This window comes from Ranitomeya variabilis, chromosome 4, assembly GCF_051348905.1.
Source record: "Ranitomeya variabilis isolate aRanVar5 chromosome 4, aRanVar5.hap1, whole genome shotgun sequence".
In the NCBI taxonomy this organism is placed as follows: Eukaryota; Metazoa; Chordata; class Amphibia; order Anura; family Dendrobatidae; genus Ranitomeya; species Ranitomeya variabilis.
Window position 1 is genome coordinate 440,890,798 of NC_135235.1, and position 24,072 is coordinate 440,914,869.

General features: G+C 48.1%; 1 protein-coding gene across 1 annotated transcript in view; it reads left to right on the top strand.

Moving 5' to 3' along the window:
- The first annotated feature begins 571 nt into the window (after window positions 1-571).
- Window positions 572-24,072, top strand: part of USP36 (ubiquitin specific peptidase 36) — a 64,336-nt gene continuing 40,835 nt past the window's right edge. The window contains exons 1-7 of the mRNA XM_077251466.1: window positions 572-916; window positions 4,364-4,614; window positions 5,732-5,950; window positions 7,565-7,675; window positions 14,226-14,328; window positions 23,849-23,916; window positions 23,997-24,067. Of these exons, the coding sequence (XP_077107581.1) occupies window positions 4,371-4,614; window positions 5,732-5,950; window positions 7,565-7,675; window positions 14,226-14,328; window positions 23,849-23,916; window positions 23,997-24,067 (816 nt within the window). The 5' untranslated portion in view covers window positions 572-916; window positions 4,364-4,370. The remainder of the gene's footprint in view (window positions 917-4,363; window positions 4,615-5,731; window positions 5,951-7,564; window positions 7,676-14,225; window positions 14,329-23,848; window positions 23,917-23,996; window positions 24,068-24,072) is intronic.

Below are 24,072 nucleotides of genomic sequence, written 5' to 3' on the forward strand. Positions count from 1 at the left end.
CCGAGCTGTGCCCGTCCTCCTATAACTTATGATGCCACACCATCACAATAATGCCACAACCAAGATGGCTACATTACAGTGGCTTACAGGCAATGCCCGCATGCTCATTTAGTGGCTGCCATACTAGGCTTCTAAGACGTGGGACGGGGATTCAAGTGTTACATCGAGCACAGCCCATTGCTCGCCGAGTAAAAAGCACATCAGAGCACCGTGATACTCGAGTGATAACCACTCGGCCCTAGCTCAAATAAAAAAAAAAAAAGGCAGGAAGTGCAAGAAACGAAATTGCCAAAACAAAAATTGACTCCGTCATGAAGAGGTACATATACTTCTTTGTCTTGTGCCCGTTGCTTTTATGGGACTAAAGTAAATGTTTACCCAGAAGTTACGGGAACTCTGACACTTCTGACAAGTACCTCAGAGGCAGCAGCGTCACTTGCTGTGTGGGTCCCACCATGCCCCCACTAGACTGCAGCACAGCAGTTCCCCAGCAATAACTGACATCACCGCCTCAGTACAGGCACTTTCCAGTAAGCAGCGCGCAACTGCGCTCCCATTGGCCCCACAGACTGCCCACAAAATGGCGGACTCCACAGGCTGCTGTACGAGGCCCCCGCACGCAGCAGACGACAGAGGTTGCGGCTCACATTCACATGCCAGTCTGCAGTAGCGCCGCCTGCACCGTCTCCCATAGCCAGTGTCTGACGCCGGACTACGCCATGATGGCGGAAGCGCGGCCACTATAGCAGTGTATCACTGAGCGCAGTCCGGAGCATTGCCATTCCCGAGACGTTATGGTTAGTGACGGTGTATTTCCAGCATAACGCCACAGTGCCATGAGGTAGCCATCGTCCCGGGAGCCGACATTACCGGGGCGGAACAGGAAGTACAAGCCTGGAGAGGAGACCCGGGCCGGGTGAGTGTTGTCGCCTGTCCCACAGCTGTATAGCGGCATTCCAGGTAGTGCCAGCTGCTCCCTGCCTGGCCCAGCAGGTGGTGGTGCCCGCACATGGACTATGGCGCTGCCTGTGCTTCCTCAGGAGCCTGACCTCCGGCACCGCAGGGCCTGTACCTCCCGTGTGCGGCCATGATGCATTCTATGCGGTGTGTGCAGGTGGCAATGTGCCACGTGTTGTAGCCACACTGCATGGTGCCCCCCGTGTGTGTAGCCACACTGCATGGTGCCCCCCGTGTGTGTAGCCACACTGCATGGTGCCCCCCGTGTGTGTAGACACACTGCATGGTGCCCCCCGTGTGTGTAGCCACGCTGCATGGTGCCCCCCGTGTGTGTAGCCACGCTGCATGGTGCCCCCCGTGTGTGTAGCCACGCTGCATGGTGCCCCCCGTGTGTGTAGCCACGCTGCATGGTGCCACCCGTGTGTGTAGCCACGCTGCATGGTGTAGCCACGCTGCATGGTGCCACCCGTGTGTGTAGCCACGCTGCATGGTGCCACCCGTGTGTGTAGCCACGCTGCATGGTGCCACCCGTGTGTGTAGCCACGCTGCATGGTGCCACCCGTGTGTGTAGCCACGCTGCATGGTGCCACCCGTGTGTGTGTAGCCACGCTGCATGGTGCCACCCGTGTGTGTAGCCACGCTGCATGGTGCCACCCGTGTGTGTAGCCACGCTGCATGGTGCCACCCGTGTGTGTAGCCACGCTGCATGGTGCCACCCGTGTGTGTAGCCACGCTGCATGGTGCCACCCGTGTGTGTAGCCACGCTGCATGGTGCCACCCGTGTGTGTAGCCACGCTGCATGGTGCCACCCGTGTGTGTAGCCACGCTGCATGGTGCCACCCGTGTGTGTAGCCACGCTGCATGGTGCCACCCGTGTGTGTAGCCACGCTGCATGGTGCCACCCGTGTGTGTAGCCACGCTGCATGGTGCCACCCGTGTGTGTAGCCACGCTGCATGGTGCCACCCGTGTGTGTAGCCACGCTGCATGGTGCCACCCGTGTATGTAGCCCCGCTGCATGGTGCCACCCGTGTATGTAGCCCACTGGGGGTCTCCTAGTTACTGGTATAACGGCTGTGACCCCTATTATCACTTGCTTCCAAAGATTGCTGTGTGTCCCTGCGTAATGCGTATAGATGGGGTCTCGTGACCCCCAAAAGTCTGACTTTCTGCTGGGGGTAATATAGCGACCCCCGTACTGCAATCGTTACCGCACGTCCTCATCACGTGTAGCCCCAGCCTGAGTCGTACATGCCTGCTGTATACCCCTGTGTTGTTTTTTTGCATTTTTAAACAGTGTGATGGGCAGAGGTCTATTAATGTTAGTGTGGGTTACCCATTCAGTAACATATGGGCACACAGGAAAAGAAAACCAATATGATTCAGCCACAAAAAATGTAATTTTTCTGCCACTTTGTAAAACATTGCGTGTTAGGTGAACACATGCAGAGGTGTGTGTGTTTAACCAACCTGTACTTAAATATGGAACTCTCAGGGCTTGTGAGCCCCATTGGGGACAGCAATGATAATGTATGTAAAGCGCTGTGGAATACAAAGGCTCTATATAAGCCTAGAATAATAAATCAAAAGGGGTTCTTCGACCTGAAGCTGCAATTTTGCTCCAACACTGGGACCTGGCAACTACTGATATGCATACTTGCAGGAACATTCTGATTAGACACATTTGGCTTTGCTCAATACACTTGTACTGAGCGAGGCCGCGCACGTCTAGTCTACACGTGACCGCATGTATGCAAATCGCATACTTTAGGTCATGTATTGGAGATTCCTAATACACGCTGTGAGGATTCACAAGTACACAGTGACTGCAGACTTGTAGCCTAAGGGCGGATAACCCCTTTAAAGGGAACCGGTCACCCCCAAAATTGAAGGTGAGCTAAGCCCACCAGCATCAGGGGCTTATCTACAGTATTCTGTAATGCTGTAGATAAGCCCCCAATGTATCCTGAAAGATGAGAAAAAGGTTAGATTATACTCACCCAGGGGCGGTCCCGCTGCGGTCCGGTCCAATGGGTGTCGCGGTCCGGTGCCTCCTATCTTCTTACGATGACGTCCTCTTCTTGTCTTCAAGCTGCGGCTCCGGCGTACTTTGTCCTGTTGAGGGCAGAGCAAAGTACTGCAGTGCGCAGGCGCCAGGTCTCTGTGACCTTTCCCAGCGCCTGCGCACTACAGTACTTTGGTCTGCCCTCAACAGGGCAGACAAAGTACGCCGGAGCCGCAGCGTGAAGACAAGAAGAGGACGTCATCGTAAGAAGATAGGAAGCCCCGGACCGTGACGCCCATCGGACCGCAGCGGGAACGCCCCCGGTGTAAGTATAATCTAACCTCTTTTTCTCATCTTTCAGGATACATCGGGGCTTATCTACAGCATTTCAGAATACTGTAGATAAGCCCCTGATGCTGGTGGGCTTAGCCACCCTCGATTTTGGGGGTGACAGGTTCCCTTTAAAGATCAGTTGTTCCCAGTGGCAGCCAGATGTGATCAGTTGCAGAACAGCTCAGCTCAGTCAGCTGTATTGTGGCCATAGCTGGTACTGCAGATTCACCCCGTTCGTTTCAATGAGGGCAGATGTGCAGTACCCCACTCTGGATGCTATACAGGTGACGGAGCCGAGCTGTTCTGCAGCTGATCACATCTGACTCTCAGTGGGAACAGCTGAATAGTGAGGGTAATATTGATGACCTGTTCTAAGGATAGACCATCAATATAGAAGTCTTGGCTTCTCTTTTAAAAGACAAAAATATATATTTTTATGAATCTGCTTATACCTACCCATGCCCTATATTAATGACCATCACAGATCACTAAATTTGAAGTCTGCTGATTATTCACCGATATGTCCCCAGATCCCTCTCTACTGATGGTCTCATACTTCCATTTTTTTTTTATAACGTTTGTTACTTTAACAGTAGGATATAACCCATGTTGTACTATTATATCCTGTGAAGAGCCATAACAAGATGAGTAGATTTGCTATAAAGCAAAGTGATGAAAATGTTGCTACACGTGGTGACGCAGTGTGCGTTTACTGAGGACGGCAGCACATGGAGTGTGTATAGATCAGAAGTCACAACATTTCGTGCCATCAGCAAAGCTTAGATGAAGACCACTGCTGTAATATGTCATGTCCAGCTGCTCACCATCATTTTTTTTCCTCTATATGGAATTGGGAAAATCCTGTGTCAGGCCATGATGATTTTGAGTGACAACTGCAGTTCACAGGAGTGCATGATGTTGCATCCAACCTGGTGCAGTTGTGTAGCCCCGGCCTAGGTACAGTGCTGTTTATATGTGCCATTGTATCCTTGTGATACCGATCATGAATACACCCATTAGTGTTGTCAAATGTGTAATTTTTGTTTTATTTTTCCATCTCCCATTTATAGAGCAAAGATGCCGATTGTGGAGAAGCTAAAAGATGCCTTGAAGCCAGGTCGGAAGTATTCTGATGACGTAGACCTGGGGAAGTTGCTCACCTCCTCTGCTAAAAAGATACTTTTACAAAAAATTGAATTCGAGCCTGCAAGTAAAAGTTTCTACTACCAACTGGAGACACTAAAGAGCAAATATATCCTACTGAGTCCCAGTCTGCAGCCTTCCACATCCCAGAGAGGCTTGGAGGGAGGCCTGAAGCAAAGTATGTAATAGTAAACGTTCTTTTATTTCCTTCATCATATAATCTGTGCATACTGGGTCTCAGCATAATTGTGATAACACTTAAAATGCGTCTATTCCCCCTCAATGATGATTGACAGCTGCTGTGTGTAAAGGCATATTCTACAACAGTCAAAGGAAGAGGAGAGATGCATGGTTTAGCTGTGACTATATACATGAAGGAGCAATTATTCAAATAAAAACTTCTTTTTTTTAAATTAACATGGTCACTGCTGGATAATACTAACGCAAACATCCATAAAATGATTGGTTTAAAGAGGTTTTCCATTTTAAGAAAACTCCTGTCCCAAAGCACTTTTGTTTAAAAAAAAAAAAAAAAAGTCCAGCATCGAGTCTCCTCTGCTGCTTCCAGTGTCTGTTATTGTGTGCTGAGCTCACATCATGACGACAGCTCTGCAGCCCATTAGTGAGCTCAGAGACACCAGCCGCTAATATCACTGATGGGCTGCAGCACTGTTGTCAGCTCTGCAGACAATAAGGGTATGTGCACACGTTGCGGATTTTGCTGCGGATCCGCAGTGGATTGGCTGCTGCAGATTCACAGCAGTTTTCCATGCGTTTTACAGTACCATGTAAACCTATGGAAAACAAAATCCGCAGTGCTCATGCTGCGAAAAAAACGTGCGGAAACGTAGCGGTGTTTATTCCGCATCATGTCCATTCTTTGTGCGAATTCCGCAGCGGTTTACACCTGCTCCATAATAGGAATCCGCAGGTGGAATCCACCAAAAAAATCGCAGGAAGTCCGCAGTGCGGTTTACCTGCGGGTTTACCAAAATCAGTCCAGAAAAATCTGTAGAGTAATCTGCAGCGAGTGCACATACCCTAACAGACACTGGGGGCAGTGGCAGAGACTCGACATTAGAACTGAGGAGGAGTATGAGCAGTTTTTATACAACAAACTGCAGCTAAGCGAAAAGTGTTTTCCAAAACCGGAAAAACCCTTTAAGTCCTATAATACTACTGCTACATGTAAATAGGTGAAGAATGATGGTGCAGCTATTGATACTTGTTTTGTGTAGCCCAAACGGTTTTAAGGGTCTTTTTTTTTTTTTTTTTTTTCTCCCCCTTTGTTTCAGGTGGTGATCACACATCAAATAGCACAGATGGAATTCCACATCCTCAAAAGATTCTCTTTCCAGTCGAGAAGCTAACTATGAAATGGGAGCGAATCTCCAGAGTGGGAGCAGGCCTTCAAAATCTGGGAAACACTTGCTTTTTAAATTCTACTGTCCAGTGTCTGACATACACCCCTCCTCTAGCGAACTACCTACTGTCTAAGGAGCATAGTCGCAACTGTAAGTATATTTTCACATATGCTGATTCTATTTGCATGACATTTATTTTTGATCACCATTTAAAGAGGTTTTCCCATTTCATGAAGTGGTGTCCCCTGGATGTTCCGGTTCAGCCAAACAGTTAAATAAATAAATTTAAAAAAAGTTTGGTTCAGGTACCAAAACAGTACCCGGACCGCATTTAGATGAATGGGGGGCCCGAACATCTGTTGCTTGCCATGTGTCATATACATGACAGCGTGGCAAACATTGCCTCTGATCGGCGGTAGGATCATTACCACTGGTCAGAGCTGCAGTTCCCATGCTGTCAGATGACAGCGTGAGCCGGCAGCTGTGACCGGAGGAAAAAAGTTTATGGTCGTCTTAACCCCTTTCTGACTTTGGGTGTAATAGTACCCCCGCACCGGAAACCCTCCCTTTGATGTGGGCTCTGGCTCTGAGCCCACATCTTTCCTAGCACGTCAACTTTTTTGAACAGCTGACATGTGCCTTTAACAGCCGTGGGTGGAATCACGATCCACCTGCGGCTGTTAACTTGCGATTACCGGAAGCACAATTCCGCCCGTCAGTGACCCTGTTGCATGTCACGGATGGGTTGGCATGACAATCAGAGGTCTCCAGCAGATCACTATGGTTGTCATAGCCGGATTGCTATCAGCGCCGCCTGATGGTCGGCTATTTATTTTTATTTTTTTTTTACCAAAGTTTGGATATTTTTTTCACTTACATAAAAAATAACCTATACATGTTTGGTGTCTATGAACTCCTAATCACCTGGATAATCATAATGGCAGGTCAGTTTTAGCAGTTACTGAACATGGTAAAAAAAAAAAACAGCAACTTTGAAATTGCACCTTTTTTTTTTTTTTTGTTTTTTTATGCTATTTCACCGCACATTTAATTTCCTCCTGTTTTCCAGTACACGATATGTTAAAACCAACAGTCTTTCAAAAGTGCAACTTGTCCCACAAAAAACAAGCCCTCATATGGCCATTTTTTTTTTGTAAAGTTAAGGCTCTGGGAACAAGGGGAGCAAAAAATGAAAATTTAAAAACGAAAATACCTCCGGTCGTTAAGGGGTTAAATACTAATCTACATGATCAAGTGAACTGTTCTTCAATATAAGGCCTCTTTCACACTTGCGTTGTTTGGCATCCGTCGCAATTCGTCGTTTTGGCAAAAAAAATGGATCCTGCAAATGTGCTCGCAGGATGCTTTTTTTCCCTGTAGACTTGTATTAGCGACGGATGGCAACACGTCGCGTCCATCATGCAACGGATCCGTTGTGTTTTGGCGGACCGTCGGCAAGTTCAAGTGAACTTTTTTTTTTGTCCGTCGTGTCCGCCATTTACGACCGCGCATGCGCGGCCGAAACTCCGCCCCCTCCTCCCCGGACTTCAGAATGGGCAGCGGATGCGTTGAAAAACTGCATCCGCTGCCCACGTCGGGCATAAATTTCACAACGTACGTCGGCCCGACGCATAGCGACGGACCTATACCGACGCAAGTGTGAAAGTAGCCTAAGTGGTTCTGCTTTAAATGATTTCCATCATATAATGAAGGCTGTTCTTCATAGAGCGCATTGATTACAAGACCTTTCTTCCTTGTTTTCAGGTCAACAGGGTGGATTCTGTATGCTATGCATTATGCAGAACCATCTGATTCAAGCCTTTGCCAACAGTGGAAACTCTATCAAGCCCGTTTCTTTTATTCGCGAACTGAAAAGTACGAATGTGTGAGATTTTACATTGTTTGCACCAATTAATAGCTGGGTTCATTGCTTTAGATTAGCTGCTACACTATGATAATAGGACGCTCTCGCAACATGTTTTATCTTTAGATAGTAAATCTATAACTAATTCTTTTTACCTACTTAAGGCTGTACCTGTAATGATTTTTTTAATTGCTGTTTCTCATTTACTGGCCTTACATTGGCTTATTTGTATTTGCATAGAACTCCATGTGTAATTTACATATACATTAACCCCTTCCCGACCCATGACGCCTATGCGGCGTCATGGAATGATCGCATCCCTGCAGATCGGGTGAAAGGGTTAATTCCTATTTTACCCGATCTGCAGGGAGAGGGGGAGTTGTACTTCAGCCTAGGGGGGGTGGCTTTGCCCCCACGTGGCTACGATCGCTCTGATTGGCTGTTGAAAGTGCAACAGCCAATCAGAGCAATTTGCAATATTTCACCTATGAAAATGGTGAAATATTGCAATCCAGCCATGGCCGATGCTGCAATAGCATCTGCCATGGCTGGAAATCATGTACTGGCCCCCCCCACCGCCCCCGATCTCCTCCCCAGTCGTCCGTTCTGTCAGGTACCCCCCTCCGTCCCCCTGTTCGCTCCCCCGTGCTCCTGTCCGCTCCCCCGTGCTCCTGTCCGCTCCCCCCCGTCCTCCGATCCCCCCCCCCCCTGTGCTCCGATCCACCCCCCCACCACCCCCTCATACTTACCGATCCTCCCGGTGTCCGGCCGTGTCCTCGCTGGGCGCCGCCATCTTGGAAAATGGCGGGCGCATGCTCAGTACGCCCGCCGAATCTGCAGGCTGGCAGATTCGTTACAGGTACATTTTGATCGCTGTGGTAGGTTCTACCACAGCGATCAAAATAAAAAAATAATAAATAAACCCCCCCCCTTTATCACCCCCATAGGTAGGGACAATAATAAAATAAAGAAAATATTTTTTTTTCTTTTACCACTAGGGTTAGGGTTAGAACTAGGGTTAGGGTTACGGGTAGGGTTAGGGTTAGGGGTAGGGTTATGGCATGTGCACACAGAGCGGATCGGCCGCGGATCCGCAGCGGATCGGCCGCGGATCCGCAGCGGATCGGCCGCGGATCGGCAGCGGATCGGCCGCGGATCCGCAGCGGATCGGCCGCGGATCCGCAGCGGATCGGCCGCGGATCCGCAGCGGATCGGCCGCGGATCCGCAGCGGATCGGCCGCGGATCCGCCGCGGATCGGCCGCGGATCCGCCGCGGATCGGCAGCGGATCGGCCGCGGATCGGCAGCGGATCGGCCGCGGATCCGCAGCGGATCGGCAGCGGATCGGCCGCGGATCCGCAGCGGATCGGCAGCGGATTGGCCGCGGATCGGCCGCGGATCCGCAGCGGATCGGCCGCGGATTGGCCGCGGATCGGCAGCGGATTGGCCGCTGCGAATTCGAAGCAGTTTTCCATCAGGTTTACAGTACCATGTACACCTAAGGAAAACCAAATCTGCTGTGCCCATGGTGCGGAAAATTCCGTGCAGAAACGCTGCATTGTATTTTCCGCAGCATGTCAATTCTTTGTGCGGATTCCGCAGCGGTTTACACCTGTTCCTCAATAGGAATCCGCAGGTGAAATCCGCACAAAAAAACACTGGAAATCTGCTGTAAATCCGCAGGCAAAACGCAGTGCCTTTTACCTGCAGATTTTTCAAAAATCGTGCGGAAAAATCTCACACGAATCCGCAACGTGGGCACATACCCTTAGGGTTAGGGTTGGAATTAGGGCTAGGGTTGGAAATAGGGTTAAGAATAGGCTTGTGGTTAGGGTTACGGATAGGGTTAGGGGTGTGTTGGGGTTACAGTTGTGGTTAGGGTTGGGATTAGGGTTACGGTTGGGATTAGGGTTAGGATTAGGGTTGGAATTAGGGTTACGGTTGTGTTGCGGTTAGGGTTGTGGTTAGGGGTGTGTTGGGGTTAGGGTTGTGATTAGGGTTATGGCTACAGTTGGGATTAGGATTAGGGGTGTGTTGGGGTTAGTGTTGAAGTTAGAATTGAGGGGTTTCCACTGTTTTAGGCACATCAGGGGTCTCCAAACGCAACATGGCGCCACCATTGATTCCAGCCAATCTTGCGTTCAAAAAGTCAAATGGTGCTCCCGCCCTTCCAAGCCCCGACGTGCGCCCAAACAGTGGTTTACCCCCACATTTGGGGTACCAGCGTACTCAGGACAAACTGGGCAACAACTGTTGGGGTCCAATTTCTCCTGTTACCCTTGCAAAAATAAAAAATTACTTGCTAAAACATAATTTTTGAGGAAAGAACAATTATTTTTTATTTTCACGGCTCTGCGTTATAAACTTCTGTGAAGCACTTGGGGGTTGAAAGTGCTCACCACACATCTAGATAAGTTCCTTCGGGGGTCTAGTTTCCAAAATGGGGTCACTTGTGGGGTGTTTCTACTGTTTAGGCACATCAGGGGCTCTGCAAATGCAATGTGACGCCCGCAGACCATTCCATCAAAGTCTGCATTTCAAATGTCACTACTTCCCTTCCGAGCCCTGACGTGTGCCCAAACAGTGGTTTACCCCCACATATGGGGTATCAGCGTACTCACAACAAACTGGGCAACAAATATTGGGGTCCAAATTCTCCTGTTACCCTTGTGAAAATAAAAAATTGCTTGCTAAAACATCTTTTTTGAGGAAAGAAAAATGATTTTTTATTTTCACGGCTCTGCGTTGTAAACTTCTGTGAAGCACTTGGGGGTTGAACGTGCTCACCACACATCTAGATAAGTTCCTTGGGGGGTCTAGTTTCCAAAATGGGGTCACATGTGGGGGGTTTCTACTGTTTAGGCATATCAGGGGCTCTGCAAACGTAACATGATGCCCGCAGACCATTCCATCAAAGTCTGCATTCCAAAACGTCACTACTTCCTTTCCGAGCCCCGGCATGTACCCAAACAGTGGTTTACCCCCACATATGGGGTATCAGCGTACTCAGGAGAAACTGGACAACAACTTTTGGGGTCCAATTTCTCCTGTTACTCTTGCAAAAATAAAAAATTCTGGGCTAAAAAAATATTTTTGAGGAAAGGAAACACATTTATTATTTTCACGGCTCTGCGTTATAAACTTCTGTGAAGCACTTGGGGGTTCAAAGTGCTCACCACACATCTAGATAAGTTCCCTTGGGGGTCTAGTTTCCAAAATGGAGTCAATTGTGGGGAGTTCCTACTGTTTAGGCACATCAGGGGCTCTGCAAACGCAACCTGACGCCCGCAGAGCATTCCATCAAAGTCTGCATTTCAAAACGTCACTACTTCCCTTCCGAACCCCGACGTGTGCCAAAACAGTGGTTTACCCCCACATATGGGGTATCATCGTACTCAGGACAAACTGGACAACAACATTTGGGGTCCAATTTCTCCTATTACCCTTGGGAAAATAAAAAATTCTGGGCTAAAAATCATTTTTGAGGAAAGAAAAATTATTTTTTTATTTTCACGGCTCTGCGTTATAAACTTCTGTGAAGCACCTGGGGGTTATAAGTGTTTACTATGCATCTAGATAAGTTCCTTGGGGGGTCTACTTTCCAAAATGGGGTCACTTGTGGAGGAGCTCCAATGTTTAGGCACACAGGGGCTTTCCAAACGCGACATGGTGTCCGCTAACGATGGAGATAATTTTTCATTCAAAAAGTCAAATGGCGCTCCTTCCCTTCCGAGCCTTACCATGTGCCCAAACAGTGGTTTACCCCCACATGTGAGGTATTGGTGTACTCAGGAGAAATTGCCCAACAAAATTTAGGATCCATTTTATCCTGTTGCCCATGTGAAAATGAAAAAATTGAGGCTAAAATAATTTTTTCGTGAAAAAAAAGTACTTTTTCATTTTTACGGATCAATTTGTGAAGCACCTGGGGGTTTAAAGTGCTCACTATGCTTCTAGATAAGTTCCTTGGGGGGTCTAGTTTCCAAAATGGGGTCACTTGTGGGGGAGCTCCAATGTTTAGGCACACGGGGGCTCTCCAAACGCGACATGGTGTCCGCTAAAGATTGGAGCCAATTTTTCATTGAAAAAGTCAAATGGCGCTCCTTCCCTTCCGAGCCCTGCCGTGCGCCCAAACAGTGGTTTATCCCCACATATGAGGTATCAGCGTACTCAGGACAAATTGGACAACAACGACCGTGGTCCAGTTTCTCCTTTTACCCTTGGGAAAATAAAAAAAATTTCGCTAAAATATCATTTTTGTGACTAAAAAGTTAAATGTTCATTTTTTACTTCCATGTTGCTTCTGCTGCTGTGAAACACCTGAAGGGTTAATAAACTTCTTGAATGTGGTTTTGAGCACCTTGAGGGGTGCAGTTTTTAGAATGGTGTCACTTTTGGGTATTTTCAGCCATATAGAACCCTCAAACTGACTTCAAATGTGAGGTGGTCCCTAAAAAAAATGGTTTTGTAAATTTTGTTGTAAAAATGAGAAATCACTGGTCAAATTTTAACCCTTATAACTTCCTAGCAAAAAAAAAATTTGTTTCCAAAATTGTGCTGATGTAAAGTAGACATGTGGGAAATGTTATTTATTAACTATTTTGTGTCACATAACTCTCTGGTTTAACAGAATAAAAATTCAAAATGTGAAAATTGTGAAATTTTCAAAATTTTTGCCAAATTTCCGTTTTTTTCACAAATAAACTCAGAAATTATCGACCTAAATTTACCACTAACATGAAGCCCAATATGTCACGAAAAAACAATCTCAGAATCGCTAGGATCCGTTGAAGCGTTCCTGAGTTATTACCTCATAAAGGGACACTGGTCAGAATTGCAAAAAACGGCAAGGTCATGAAGGGGTTAAAATGCTAATTACTAGGGAATACAATAATGGGTAGAACATATAAAGGTGTCAATGGTTTTACATTTCAAAGACACGAATGCTCATATATGTTTGGGAGGGATATCTTACAGACAGATTTCTTTTAAAACTGTCTCAATTGAAATTATAATGTACCGTATATACTCGAGTATAAGCCAACCAGAGTATAAGCCAACCAGAGTATAAGTCAACCCCCCCTAATTTTGCCACAAAAAACTGGGAAAACTTAACGACTCCAGTATAAGCCTAGGGTGGGAAATGCAGCAGCTACCGGTAAATGTCAAAAGTAAAAATAGATACCAATAAAAGTCAAATTAATTGAGACATCAGTAGGTTAAGTGTTTTTGAATATCCATATTGAATCAGGAGCCCCATATAATGCTCCATAAAGTTTGATGGCCCCATAAGATGCTCCATATTAAAATATGCCCCTTATAATCCTGCATAAAGGTTAAAAATGGCCCCATAAGATGCTCCATAGACACATTTGCCCCATATAGTGCTGCACAAATCTTGATTATGGCCCCATAAGATGCTCCATACAGACACGCCCCATATAATGCTCCACAAACGTTAATTATGGCTCCATAACGATATTTGCGCCGTATAGTGCTGCACAAACGTTGATTATGGCCCCATAAGGTGCTCCAGAAAGTTTATGATGGGCCCCATATAGTGCTGCACAAACCTTGATTATGGCCCCATAAGATGCTCCATACAGATACTTGCCCCATATAATGCTCCACAAACGTTAATTATGGCCCCATAGGATGCTCCATACAGATACTTGCCTCATTTGCTGTTGCGATAAAAAAAAAATCACATACTCACCTCTCCGTCGCTCAGGCCCCCGTCACTTTCAATATTCACCTGACTTCGTTCCGGCGCCGCTCCATCTTCAGCGTCTTCTGCACTGACGTTCAGGCAGAGGGCGCACACTAACCACGTCACCGTGCCCTCTGACCTGAGCGTCACTGCAGAAGACCGAGCGGCGCCGGAACGAGGAGCAGGTGAATATCGTGCAGTGCTCCCCTCCCCGTATACTCACCTGCTCCTAGCACAGTGCAGTCCATGCTTCCCCGGCGCTGCAGCTTCTTCCTGTATTGAGCGGTCACCGTTACCGCCCATTACAGTAATGAATGTGGCTCCACCCCTATGGGAGGTGGAGCCGCATATTCATTACTGTAATGAGCGGTACCATGTGACCGTTCAGTACAGGAAGAAGCTGCAGCACGGGGAACCAGGGACCGCGCAAGGAGCAGGTGAGTATAATTAGACAGCCCCCGCTCCCCCTCCCCTGCCGACCCCTGGGTATGACTCGAGTATAAGTCGAGAGGGGGACTTTCAACCACAGAAAATGGGCTGAAAATCTCGGCTTATACTCAAGTATATACGGTATGTCATACACTGCTGTGCTAGGTCCTCCAGAAAGAGTGAAGTCTTATTTAGTTTATATGTACTCTTTAAAAAAAATATTTGCCTCTCTGCAGATTCTATAGAACTGAGCACTGCATTTCAGCAGTCATTAGCTTGTGTATGGTCTGTCCTATTAACCCCCTTCCCTAATATGGTGCACCAAAAAGGTGTAACCATCGGATCATTTATTTTAAAACTGTATTTCAAAAGTCTGCCACACAGTCCTAATCCACCCTTTTACTTTTATCATTCTCACCTTAGAAATTGCCCGTCATTTCCGATTTGGAAGTCAAGAAGATGCACATGAGTTCCTGCGGTATACAATTGATGCCATGCAAAAGGCTTGTTTAAATGGCTATGCCAAGTAAGGAGCTAAAAAACTTGTAGTGATTGTTATATTTCCATATCAATGTATCACATCAGAGGCACCTTACAAGGGATAACATAATTTGTAAATCTAGTTCTTTATTATATATTATGCTGTTATAATATTTATTGTGCTTACGTGGTTGATACAAAGAGCTCGTTCTGAACGTCTTCTGAATATTGAGATAGATGCTGTGCCTGGAATCCATCTGAAAGGGACTTTTGGGTGCTGCATAGTGAGCAGCTGTCTTACAACTAGCTTCAAGCAGTGCCTCTCCAAATGTCGTCTTTTTATTTAGGTTGGAATCGCAATAGCAGTTTTATAAGCCAAAGGCAGTAATGGATCTGAAGGGAAAGACTGATACTTCTGCACTTCTTGTAACACGCCATTCCAGTTTTCGGAAATTTTGAAATTTTAACCTGTTCTATATTTCCCATTCTTTCTGAATCTGTGTTTGGCTGTGAATCAAAAACGTCATGTGTCTGAAATCACCCTTGAAGAGGATCTGGCACCAAATTTCACAATACAAACTACACACATTGTTTTTCTTCCTTATAATAAAATTAGCAGCTCATCTTAATATCTGGCTTATACAGTCCTTCTGACATGGACTTTTAGAGTAAGTTCCTCAGCAATGTATGCAGCTTGTATTGTGAAATCTGATGACAACTCTGCTTTACTTGCATGCGGGGCACCATATACTTACAGATGCATCTCACAAAATTATAATATCAAAAAGTTAATTTATTTCATTTCTTCAATACAAAAAGGGAAACTCCTATTTCTCTTTTACCTCATTGGGGGATACAGGACCATGGTTCATGCTGTGTCCCCCAATGACTGACTCGGAGAAAAGGATTTTACAGTGAGTACACAAAAATCCATGTATTAGTCATTACAAACAGAGTGAAGTATTTCAAGTGTTTCTGTTAATATTGATGACTATGGCTTACAGCCAATGAAAACGCAAAAGTCATTATCTCAGTAAATTAGAATACTTTATAACACCAGCTTGAAAAAATTATTTTAAAATCCGAAATGTTGGCCTACTGAAATCTATGTTCAGTAAATGCAGTCAATATTTGGTCGGGGCTCCTTTTGCATCAGTGCGGCATGGCATTGCTGAGGTGCTTTGGAAGCCCAGGTTTCTTTGATAGCTTTCAGCTCGTCTTCATTGTTGGGTCTGATGTCTCTCATCTTCCTCTTCGCAATACAGGTCAGGCGAGTTTGCTGGCCAATCAAGCACAGTAATACTGCTGTTTTTAAACCATGTATTCATACTTTTGGCAGTGTGGATAGGTGTCAAGTCCTGCTGGAGAATGAAATTTCGATCTCGAAAAAGCTTGTCGGCAGAGGGAAGCATGAAGTGCTCTAAAATTTCTTGGTAGACGTCTGTGCTGACTTAAGTCTTGATAAAATCCAGTGGACCTACACCAGCAGATGACATGGCTCCCGAAACCATAATTGATTGTGGATACTTCACACTAGACCTTGGAAATCCAGGTCCCAGAGTCTGGAGGAAGAGTGGAGAGACAGACAATCCAAGCTGCTTGAGGTCTAATGTGAAGTTTCCACAATCAGTGACGGTTTGGGGAGCCATGTCATCTGCTGGTGTAGGTCCACTGTGTTTTATCAAGACCAAAGTCAGCGCAGCCGTCTACCAGGAAATTTTAGAGCACTTCATGCTTCCCTCTGCCGACAGGATTTTTGGAGATGGAATTCTAATCCTCTGGCAGGACTTGGCACCTGTCCACACTGCCAAAAGCACCCAATTCCTGGTTTAAAAACAACAGTATCACTGCTTGATTGGCCAGCAAACTCATCTGACCTTAACCAAGAGGAAGATGAGACATCAGACCCAACAATGCAGATGAGCTGGAGGCTGCTATCAAAGCAACCTGGGCTTCCATAACACCTCAGCAGTGCCACAGGCTGATCACCTCCAAGCCACACCGCATTGATGCAAAAGGAGCCCCGACCAAGTATTGAGTGCATTTACTGAACATACATTTCAGTAGGCCAACATTTCGGATTTTAAAATCATTTTTCAAGCAGGTGTTATAAAGTAGCTCAGTAAATTAGAATAGCGACTTTTGGGTTTTCATTGGCTGTAAGCTATAATCATCAACATTAACCGCTTACCGACATCGGGCCTAATAGTACACCGATGTCGGCTCCGGTGGTGAGCCCACATCTTTCCGGGGACATGTCAGCTGTTTTGAACAGCTGACATGTGCTCGCAATAACTGCGGGTGGAATCGCGATCCACCATCGGCTATTAACCAGTTAAATGCCGCTGTCAAACTCTGTATCGCGCTTCCGGCCATCAGCCGGATCACGTGATCGCGGGTCACCAGTGTGTTGGCATGACAACCTGAGGTCTCCGGGAGACCTCTATGGTTGTCAGTGCCAGCTTGCTGTGAGCGCCACCCAGTGGTCGGCACTCGTAGCAAGTGAGCATATCTGCTATATAGGGGCCATCTGAACATCGCTTCTATGAAGCAGAGCCGATCGAGCTATGGCAGCTTCTAGTCTCCTATGGAGACTATTGAAGCATGCCAAAAGTTTAATATTTTTTATTTTTTTATTTTTTTTAAAGTTCAAATCACCCCTCTTTTGCCTTATTCAAAATAAAACAATAAAAAATAAAATCAAACACATATTTGGTATCGCAGAGTTCAGAATCACCCGATAAATAAAAAAAAAAAAATATTAACCTGATCGCTAAACAGCGAAGCGAGAAAAAGTCAACGCCAAAATTAAATTATTTTTTTTCTCCTATGCCTCTTTGGGGGACACAGGACCATGAGTGTTATGCTGCTGCCACTAGGAGGACACTAAGTAGATAAAAAAGATTAACTCCTCCTCTGCAGTATACACCCCTTCACTGGCTACAATTTCAACCAGTTCTTGCTTAGTGTCTGTAGGAGGCACTTGGGTCTTTTTTTCAGACCCCAATTTTCTTATTTTATTTTTAATTTTTAATTTTTCCGTAAATTTTTATTTTTTATTCAACGGAGTGAAGGGGGCGACAGATCCCTTTTATAGGGCCCGCTCTCCCCCGAACCAGCAACAGGTGAGCACGGCGAGTATACCTCCCCGTCCCTCTCCTGCGACGCTGGAGCACGCCAATTCTTTTCTGGGGCGACGGTCTGCCATCTTTGGTCCCGATCTCCCTTCCCCCTACAAGATGGCGAGTACATAGAGCCAGCTCTACTGTACCTCTCCGGGGGCCCGACATACAAGGCCCACTTTACACGGCGTTGCACAAAGGGAACGTACCAGTTCCAGAAGAGGATCCGAGGAAGGATGGAGCGCGCAGGGTCAGGGGGACCCGCACCGGCAGCCATGGAGGCCGCACTGTGAGTACACAGGAGTTCCTCCTGCGCTCCGGTTTTCTTGCCGCCGCCGCATCGTCGGGCAGGCCGGAAATTTAGCCCCCGGCTTTTCAGCCGGTGTAGGCCGCAGTGGCCCCTATCTTGCGGCAGAGTCCCTGGGGAGAGGCGCCGGCGGTCGGGAGACTGCGGCGGTTAGCGTCGCTCTGTTGCGGCCGCCGCCGCCGGGCAGGCCGAAAATTTAGCTCCGGCTTTTCAGCCGGAGTAGGCCACAGTGGGCAGATCCCTCCCACGGCCGTAACCCCGCCCCCTATATCGGCGCTTCTCGTCTGGGACGAGAGGCGCCCTACAGATCTCGGGGGCCATATTGTTCCTCTCTCCCTGCAAGGAGCCCTACTCCAGAGAACCGCCACGGCTAATTCCTCCCCGGGGACACAGGCACAGGACCGTGGGTAAGCTGCTTCAAGAAAGCTTAACCCCTTCCCTGCATATACTGCCCGCTCTGTCTCCAAAGACACTATGTCTCAATCCACGGAGACTAAAAGGGGTAACAAGAAGCACACAGTATTTTTCACTGTATGTGCCACTTGCAATGCGGCCCTGCCCCGAGCTCACACTAGTCCTTTGTGTGCGGATTGTGTCCCGGCCTCTGTGCAGCCGCCTCCTGCCGATGTTGCCGCTGCCGCCGACGACGACCCTGTGGAGCCTAGTTTCCCTGAGTGGGCAGCTTCTCTGACACGATCTATGGATTTACTAGTTAGGGCGGTTGATTCCCTCCGGGGCCCCCCTTCAGGTCAGCCCGTGGTGGATTCGTGCGACGGTACGGATCCGTCTACCAGCAGGGGGCGTACTCTATCTCCTCCTTCTCGGGGTTCCAGAAAACGGGTCCATGTTCCATCCCCTGACCACGAGCCAGTTGGATTTTCAGCGTCGGCGACCTCCGCTTCCCGGTCCCCTTCTCCAGACAACCCGAACGATTCTGAATATGAGTCCGACGATTCCTACGTTCAGGATTTCTCCCCCTCTCAAGAGACACTCGACTCTCTCATAGAGGCGGGTTAACCAGACCCTGAAGGTGAACGAGGAATCCGTACCTACCCCCGAACACGTGGTGTCGTTCAAAAAGACTAAACGTGTCCAAAAGTTTTGTCACTCATCCTGAGTTCAAGGAAATTGTACAAAAACATAGGGATCGTCCCAATAAACGCTTCATGGGTCAAAAGCCCATAGAGGGCAAATATCCTTTTTCTCAGGACCTAATCAAGGACTGGCTGCAGTCCCCCTCAGTCGACCCTGCTGTGTCACACCTCGCTTCCAAAACCATCCTATCCCTGTCAGACGGCTCCTCTGTTAAGAACCCCTCGGACCGCCAGATTGATTATCTGGCTCGCTCCGTCTTCGAGGCCACAGGAGCCTCCCTCTTCCCATCCTTCGCTGCTTCCTGGGTGGCTAAGGCTATGGTCGCTTGGGCCGAGTCGCTTTCCACGACCATGCAAGTTAGAGACTTGCCTCCAGAAGCGGTCAACCTGGCTAACCAGATAGCCCAGGCTGGGGACTTCGTAGTCAATGCCTCAATAGACGCAGCCAATTGCGCGGCACAGGCAGCCGCGAATGCAATCTCCATTAGAAGAGCCCTGTGGCTCAGGGATTGGCGAGCAGATTCGGCCTCCAAACGCTCTTTGACATCTCTGCCCTACCAGGCTGGTCGTTTGTTTGGAGAAAAGCTAGACCAAATGATCTCGGATGCCACCGGGGGAAAAAGTAAATTTCTTCCCCAACAAAAGCCTACCCGGCCGTTTCGGTATCAACAACAATCCCGATTTCGGCTTTTTCGTAACAATACCAACTGGTCTTTCACTCCCTCTACCTCCGCATCAGGGCAAGGCCCGCGCGGTGGCCGAGGCTCCCCAGTCTCTTACAGACCTAACTGGAATTGGAAACCCAGACAGAGACCACCCGGGTCTAAGGGATCCACATCCCATAGATCCTCCACTCAATGACTCTTTGCGGCTTCCGGGGGGCACCAACGGGGTAGGAGGGCGTTTACTTTTGTTCCGCCAGACCTGGCTTTCAGTCGTTTCCGACGAATGGGTCAGGGAACTGGTATCCACCGGATACAAAATAGAATTCCCCGCCCCCCACCGATGCGCTTCTTCCAGTCTTGCCCTCCAAAATCAAAGTCAACAGCTCTTTTTCAGGCCATACGGGCACTTCAAGGGGACGGAGTCATCATTCCGGTTCCCCCAGACCAAAGGTTCGAGGGGTTCTACTCGAACCTATTCGTGGTCCCAAAGAAGGACGGATTGCTCCGTCCGATCCTGGACCTAAAACTGCTAAACAAATTTGTAAAAATCCGTCACTTCAGGATGGAATCCCTCCGATCTGTGGTCGCGTCCATGGAAAAAGGAGAATTCCTGGCGTCCATAGACATCAAGGATGCTTACCTCCACATCCCAATTTTTCCTCCGCATCAACAGTTCCTCCGCTTCGCATGTCGCGGAGAGCACTTCCAATTTGTGGCCTTGCCTTTCGGTCTCGCCACCGCTCCCAGGGCCTTCACGAAGGTCATGGCGGCTGCCATGGCCATTCTTCATTCCACGGGAGTGGTGGTACTTCCGTGCCTGGACGACCTACTGATAAAAGGTCCTTCTTACCCAGCCTGTGTAGAGTCCGTCGCTCTCACGGTGGATACTCTTTCGCGCCTGGGTTGGAAGATAAACTTTGAGAAATCCTCTCCGATTCCGGCTCAGCGGATCTCTTTTCTTGGGATGACTCTGGACACTTCTCGCGGTCTGGTCATCCTCCCTCAAGACAAGGCCTTGTCCTTGCAGGAGGGAGCTCAGAGTCTTTCCCGTCCAGTCTCCCACTCCATCCGATTCAGCATGCGCGTTCTCTGGCAGATGGTAGCTGCCATGGAAGCGGTTCCATTCGCGCAATTTCACCTCTGTCCCCTCCAGCATGCGCTACTGTCGGCGTGGGACGGCAATCTGTCCTCCCTCGACCGCCGCTTCATCCTGCCCCCACGGGTCAGAAAGACCCTCAGGTGGTGGACGTTGAAGTCCTCCCTAACCCAGGGAAGATCTTTTCTCCCTGTGCAGTGGCTGGTGGTGACCACCGATGCCAGCCTCTTAGGCTGGGGGGCGGTTTTCAACCATCACACAGCTCAGGGGCGGTGGTCCGCTCGAGAGTCTCGCCTTCCCATCAATATCCTGGAGATACAAGCTATCAGACTAGCATTGTTCCAGTTTCACCACCTTCTGGCGGGTCTCCCAGTCAGGATTCAGTCCGACAACGCCACGGCCCTGGCGTACATCAACCGTCAAGGGGGAACCCGCAGCAAGACGGCTATGCTCGAGGTGTCCCACATCCTGCACTGGGCGGAATCCAATCATTCTCCCATCTCGGCGATCCACATTCCAGGGGTGGAGAATTGGGCGGTGGACTTCCTCAGCCGCCAGGGCCTCGCCTCGGGCGAGTGGTCCCTTCACCCGGAGGTTTTCCAGCAGATCTGTCTTCGCTGGGGGACCCCGAATGTGGATCTCATGGCATCCAGATTGAACAACAAGGTTCCACAGTTCTTTGCTCGGTCACTCAACCCACGGGCCATCGGAGCAGACGCCCTGGTCTTGCCTTGGCACCAGTTCCGCCTCCTGTACATTTTTTCCCCCTCTTCCCCTGCTTCCGAGGGTCATCAAGAAGATCAGGGCAGAGGGGGTACCAGTGATTCTCGTCGCACCGGACTGGCCGCGCGGGGTATGGTACGCAGAACTGGTTGAGCTGGTCGCCGACGCCCCCTGGCGTCTTCCAGATCGCGTGGATCTTCTCTCACAGGGCCCGATTTACCACCAGAACTCAGGGGCCCTGTCTTTGACGGCTTGGCCGTTGAATCCTAGATCCTAGACCAAGCGGGTTTCACTCCCAAGGTGTCTTCCACCATGATCAGGGCTAGGAAACCTGTCTCCATGCGCAGTTACCACCGTACCTGGCGAATTTTCTTCTCATGGTGCGACGCACAGGGGCGATCTCCTCTGGTACTTTCTATCCCTACCATACTGGAGTTTCTTCAGTCTGGACTAGAGTCGGGACTTGCCCTTAGCTCTCTAAAGGGTCAGGTTTCGGCATTGTCAGTCCTTTGCCAATAGGTTGCCGGTGAAGACTTTTTTCCAGGAAGTCTCCCACGTGGCGCCTCCCTACAAAATGCCCTTGGATCCGTGGGATCTTAATTTAGTTCTCGGAGCTCTCCAGGAGACTCCCTTCGAAATGCTACAGGACGTTTCCCTGACCTTCCTCTCCTGGAAGGTAGTTTTCCTAGTGGCCATTACGTCCATCAGACGGGTTTCGGAGTTGGCTGCACTCTCCTGCCGCCCTCCGTTTCTAATTTTTCATCCGGACAAGGCAGTATTGAGGACCTCTCCCGCTTTTCTGCCCAAGGTCGTATCTTCCTTCCACCTCAATGAGGAGATTGCTCTACCTTCGTTCTGTCCGGCACCTGTCCATCGCATTGAAAAGGCTCTGCACACTCTTGATGTGGTAAGGGCTCTTCGTCGGTACGTCTCGCGGACGGCTCCTTTCCGCACGTCGGATGTCCTGTTTGTACTTCCAGAGGGGCCAAGGAAGGGTTCTCCCGCTTCCAAAGCTACTCTAGCTAAATGGATTCGTTCGGCCATTGAAGAGTCCTATCGTGCCAAAGGCGTTCCTATCCCAGCTGGGATCAAGGCCCATTCTACCCGGTCGGTGGGCGCCTCGTGAGCCGTTCGGCACCAGGCGTCAGCACTGCAGGTCTGCAAGGCTGCGACATGGTCCAGTTTGCACACTTTTACCAAGCATTACCACATTCATTCTCTCTTCTGCAGATGCCGCCCTTGGCAGGCGCATTCTGCAAGCGGCAGTTCCTTAGCCGCAAGCCAGTGGTACATGGGGTATTAGCATATTGCTCCCCACCCAGGGACTGCTTTTGTACGTCCCATGGTCCTGTGTCCCCCAATGAGGTGTAGGAGAAAAGGAGATTTTTGTGTACTCACCGTAAAATCTTTTTCTCCGAGCCAATCATTGGGGGACACAGCACCCACCCTGTTAGCCTGTTTGGCTTGTTGTTACTTCCTTGGTTTTGACATAATTTGTCATTTGTTCATGCTCCTACTGCTTTACTACCGAACTGGTTGAAATTGTAGCTAGTGAAGGGGTGTATACTGCAGAGGAGGAGTTAATCTTTTTTATCTACTTAGTGTCCTCCTAGTGGCAGCAGCATAACACCCATGGTCCTGTGTCCCCCAATGATTGGCTCGGAGAAAAAGATTTTACGGTGAGTACACACAAATCTCCTTTTTTTTTTTTTGTCGCCGTGACATTGCCTGTTATTGCATTTTAATGCAATCAAAAGAACGTATCATTAAAAATGTCAGCTAGGCACCCAAAAAATAAGCCCTCACCCAGCCTGGGATCACGAAAAATGAAGACTCCACGGGTATTGGAAAATGGCACAATTTTTTTTTAATTGTTTGCAATTTTTTTTCACCACTTAGATAAAAAAGAACTTAGACTGTTTGGTGTCTATGAACTGGTAATGACCTGGAGAATCATAATGGCAGGTCAGTTTTAGCATTTAGTGAACCTAGTAAAAAAGCCAAACAAAGGACAAGTGTCGGAGTGCACTTTTTTTGTAATTTCACCGCACTTGGAATTTTTTCCCTGTTTTCTAGTACACGACATGGTAAAACCAATGGTGTCGTTCAAAAGTACATCTCGTCCCGCAAAAAACAAACCCTCACATGGCCGTATTGACGGGAAAGTAAAAAAATTATGCTTCTGGGAAGAAGGGGAACGAAAAACCGAAAGAAGCTCTCGGGGCTAACAGAAATAAACACTGCAAATAGATCACTCTGTGTGTAATGCCTCTATATAATGAGTTTCACTTTTTGTATTGAAAATCTGAAATAAATTACCGGTAACTTTTTGATGATATTCTAATTTTGTGAGATGCACCTGTATATAGTTCTCCTTCTCCCAGGATTGTGGTTTTGGAAGCTAGCTCAAAGCACTCACTACTTTAACCCTTAATTGGACATCTATTAGATGCTCTTTAAACTTTGCTAATTGTGTCAATAGCTTATTTTATTGAATTTACTTGGTTGTAAAATTCTCTTGAAAAAACGATTAGTTGCATAAATTGTTGTCCTTCCTAGGTTGGACCGCCAAAGTCAAGCAACTACTTTAGTTCATCAGATATTTGGAGGCTACCTGCGCTCTAGAGGTGAGTGTGGAAATGGGTGTCTTACAAAATAGTTTGAAAAAGATGTAATATACTTACACTTTTTTTTGTATCTCTTTTAGTAAAATGTTCAGTTTGTAAGAGTGTCTCTGACACATTTGACCCATATTTGGATATTGCACTGGAGATACGGGTAAT